Source organism: Acyrthosiphon pisum, chromosome X (assembly GCF_005508785.2).
Source record: "Acyrthosiphon pisum isolate AL4f chromosome X, pea_aphid_22Mar2018_4r6ur, whole genome shotgun sequence".
NCBI lineage: Eukaryota > Metazoa > Arthropoda > Insecta > Hemiptera > Aphididae > Acyrthosiphon > Acyrthosiphon pisum.
The window spans coordinates 111,904,030-111,907,697 of NC_042493.1; the positions used below are offsets into that span (position 1 = coordinate 111,904,030).

Sequence of the window (3,668 nt, forward strand, 5' to 3'; positions counted from 1 at the left end):
ATGTACATCCCGGTACCCTTTGACCAGACAGTCTGTGACGGGCACTGTCCAACGCGATGGTTTGAGTCCCAATCGCTCACAGCAGTTTGATGTTATCGCGCTTATCTGTGAAGCCGAATCGATTAGCGCACGTATAGTGTGGCAACTCCCCACTGTGTCTTGTACTTGGACCAGAGCTGTCCCTAGTAGCACCGTTGGGGATTGTTGCCGACCAAGCATGGCAGCTGGAGCACTGACAGTCTTCGAATCCGAGTCACGATGTAGTAATGCATGATGACGGCGCTTACATGTGGCACATGATGACGGACACTTGTATGACATATGACCTTCACCAAAGCAAACCATGCACAGACGATGAGTGCATACGACCTTATATCCTTCATCGACAGACAAGGCCTTGAATTTTGAACAGCCGTCCAACTGGTGAGCACCAGAACACGAGAAACACTTCGTGGAGGATGACCTTGCTTGTGTCGTTTTGGACGATGTAGGTTTGGCAGCTGCTGAAGGCTTAGCAGCTACTAAAGTTGTCTTAGCATCTCGCCGGAAAACAGGTTTCTTGGTACTGGCCGGTTTGGACGAACTTCCTGACGGCTGTACACCAGCATTCTCGATAACCTGGATCCTTGCCTTGACAAACTTGATTACACTCTGGATCGATGGATACTCTTCAGTATTCTCAGACTCGAACTGACGTCTAGAAAATGTAGGTAAGCACCGAGCAGCCAATGAAAACAACAAGAACGACGCTAAATCTGGAATCTGAATTGATTCCAAGATCGCAATATTTTCATCAAACACCGACAGGAACTTCTGCAGAGCAGCATGATTCTCCGAACTTGCGACAGGAGCGTTTATCAATTTGTCAATGATTGACGACGCCAACTTGCGCGGTTTGTCATAGCGTTCGGTCAACGCATCCCATGCGAGGGTGAAAGACTCGTTCGAAATAGAAAACCCTTTGATCACTTCCTGAGGATCAGGGTGAAGACACCCGACCAAATAATAAAACTTGGTTACATCAAGAATCTTGTCATTATTGGCTACCAAATTTCCGAATAAGTCCCTAAAGGCTGGCCAATTCTGGCAGTCACCGTCGAAATATGGTAGGGGGATTTCAGGTAGTCTCATGGGTGCCAAAGGTGAAGGCGCATATGATGCTGGACAATCTTTGGACGACCCAGCAGAAGTACTCGAATTGTCACCAGTGGTCTCATACGTCACTCGCTGAACGGTACCAACGCTCACACCTAAAGCCGGTTGCGCTTCATTCCACACAGCCTTAATTTCCACTACTAACGAACGGATCTCAACATCCAACCCTACTGGAAACTCTATCAGCAAATTCAAATTAGATAGGATTGACAACAAATCATTATTCTCTACCTCAAAACTGGCCCACAATGCATCCAGGTCCTGAATAGCAACAGCTAACTGAGGCCGAACAGCCTGGTTAGTTGCTAAACTAGTAGCCAGTTGATGAATATGGCGAATCCTGGCCACTACACCATCTCGACGCAGTATCGTTCGCTCCTTGGCTCGAGCATCCCGTTCTACGTCACCCATGTTACTAATACACTAGTATGCACAGGTGAGCCTAACCACAGTAATCAATGAAAGCAGAATATGATTAGTTGTTGAACGTCAATATGATACAGAACAGATCAAATGCAAGAGCACGAGCAAGCTCAACCAATTAAAATAATCAATATGAAGTCACACAATGCAAAACGTTGAGCAACGATGCCAAATGATAATGATTAAGCAGTAGCAATTAAATTGGTTACTTAAAAGTCAGAAGACTTAATTGATATAGGCAACACCTATGCAATCATCAACCTACACTAACTATACAGCTGATAAAATACAATCACAGATCAGATGATGAAAAACGTCAAACAATAAACAAATCAACTAATAAAAATATAATATGAACGTTGGTGTAGGCAATAACTAGACAAGCAACTAATTAAACGCTAGCTCCCACTCAATATAACAACTAATGACAGTTAAGACCAATTAAAATACTCAGGGAGCACCTACTATTATAATTTAATCAAAACCCAGGTGTGACCGAACAATGCAATACTAGTTATAATAATTAAATTGATTATAATAACTATGAACTAGAGAAATAAACAATTATGTAAAATATAACCCTTAAACCTCAGTTGAGCAACCCTAAAGAGGATAATATAATACAAACAATAAAGTAATAATATTATTATATAAAGTTATAGTACAGTACATGAGCAATGGCACGACCCACGACGCACACCTAAATCTTATGCTATACAAATATATAATAAATATAATAACTAGGTGAAAGTGCTACTGTTAAGACTCAACTGTCAACAGCAGACAATAAAATAATAATAAACAACCCAATTAATTAAATAAACTATAATCACTAAGATAGGTGTTCACTAGACCAGCAGCCAGTAAGCAAGAACTGTATAGCTAGGTATACCCAATATTACAAAACAATAAATAAATTCAACCCAGGGAGCACCGGTATAATAACATAATTTATCTAATAATTATTGTAATAGGTAATTAAAGTAAATTTAAATTAATTAATTATAATAACAACCTAACCGCACGAACACGGATACAGTGAATATAACTCAACACTAAAATAATAAGTTTAATTATTATAAATAATGTAACACTAACTGAGCAGTCGGTTGAGTTAAATTCTTATACCTATATTCTACTGACAAGTACCCACACTATATATTATATTAATATTGAGACCCCATAATCACAAATATAATATAATAATCAGCAAAGCTAATAATCTTAATAGCTAAGAGCACTAAGTAGGTAGGAATTAGGAAAGGGATAAATAAATTTATATACTTTAAACTCATATGCTATAGCTACAAACAAAATGCACTACTCACATGTATCCTGAGTACCAGATCTGTTGATGGACCAATCAACCACTCTCTGCTACCAAATGTTTATGCCGACGATCCTGCCTAGCGGTTGTCGTCTGACACACGGTCCTCAGGACGATTGTGGAGTAAGGCAATTTATAAAGCAATTAAATAATAACAAGAATTTCTGACTATCAGACGCATGTATTGTTCCACATGAGCAGTAGGTAATTAATTATGAAACAATATTACAATATTAATACAGGGGGGGGGGGGGAAACGGGGATCACCGACTGAGCTGCCTCCCTGGCTGGTGTCTTGAGCTGATGGACTGTAGATGCTGAGCTGCTGAACTGGACCACGGGTGCGAGCGGATGCCCCGTTGTGTCGTGGAGCAACGAGCGGTCGGCTGCGCACGTGGACGCGAAGTATATGAGAGTAGGTAAAACTACACGGAGCTGGTGGTTATGAGCTTAACGATTCACAATCGAATCACAGACTGGACGACGACCGTCAATAGAATGAGCAACACGAGCTGAACGGCCGAACAACCACGATGTGTAAAAAACTATAGAACACGTTTTCCGGAGCACTTCCAAACGGGGAAAAATGGCTGACGGACGAGCGAGTAGAGCAAACGCAAACACGGAGCTGTGGTGTACTCGTTGAACACGAAAGGTAAAGAGTGACGCGGACGACCGAGCTCGCCTGCGCCGAGCGCCGGTAACGGTCACCGGTAGTGTTGCCAACATTGCGGCTGCTGGCGCGCAGCGCCCACGAACATGG

General features: G+C 41.9%; 1 protein-coding gene across 1 annotated transcript in view; it reads right to left on the minus strand.

The window, feature by feature from the left end:
• The window catches only part of LOC107883207, a 1,714-nt gene extending 148 nt beyond the window's left edge, over nucleotides 1-1,566 (minus strand). The window contains exon 1 of the mRNA XM_016802815.1: nucleotides 17-1,566. Within this exon, the coding sequence (XP_016658304.1) occupies nucleotides 17-1,566 (1,550 nt within the window). The remainder of the gene's footprint in view (nucleotides 1-16) is intronic.
• Between the last annotated feature and the right edge of the window lie 2,102 nt (nucleotides 1,567-3,668).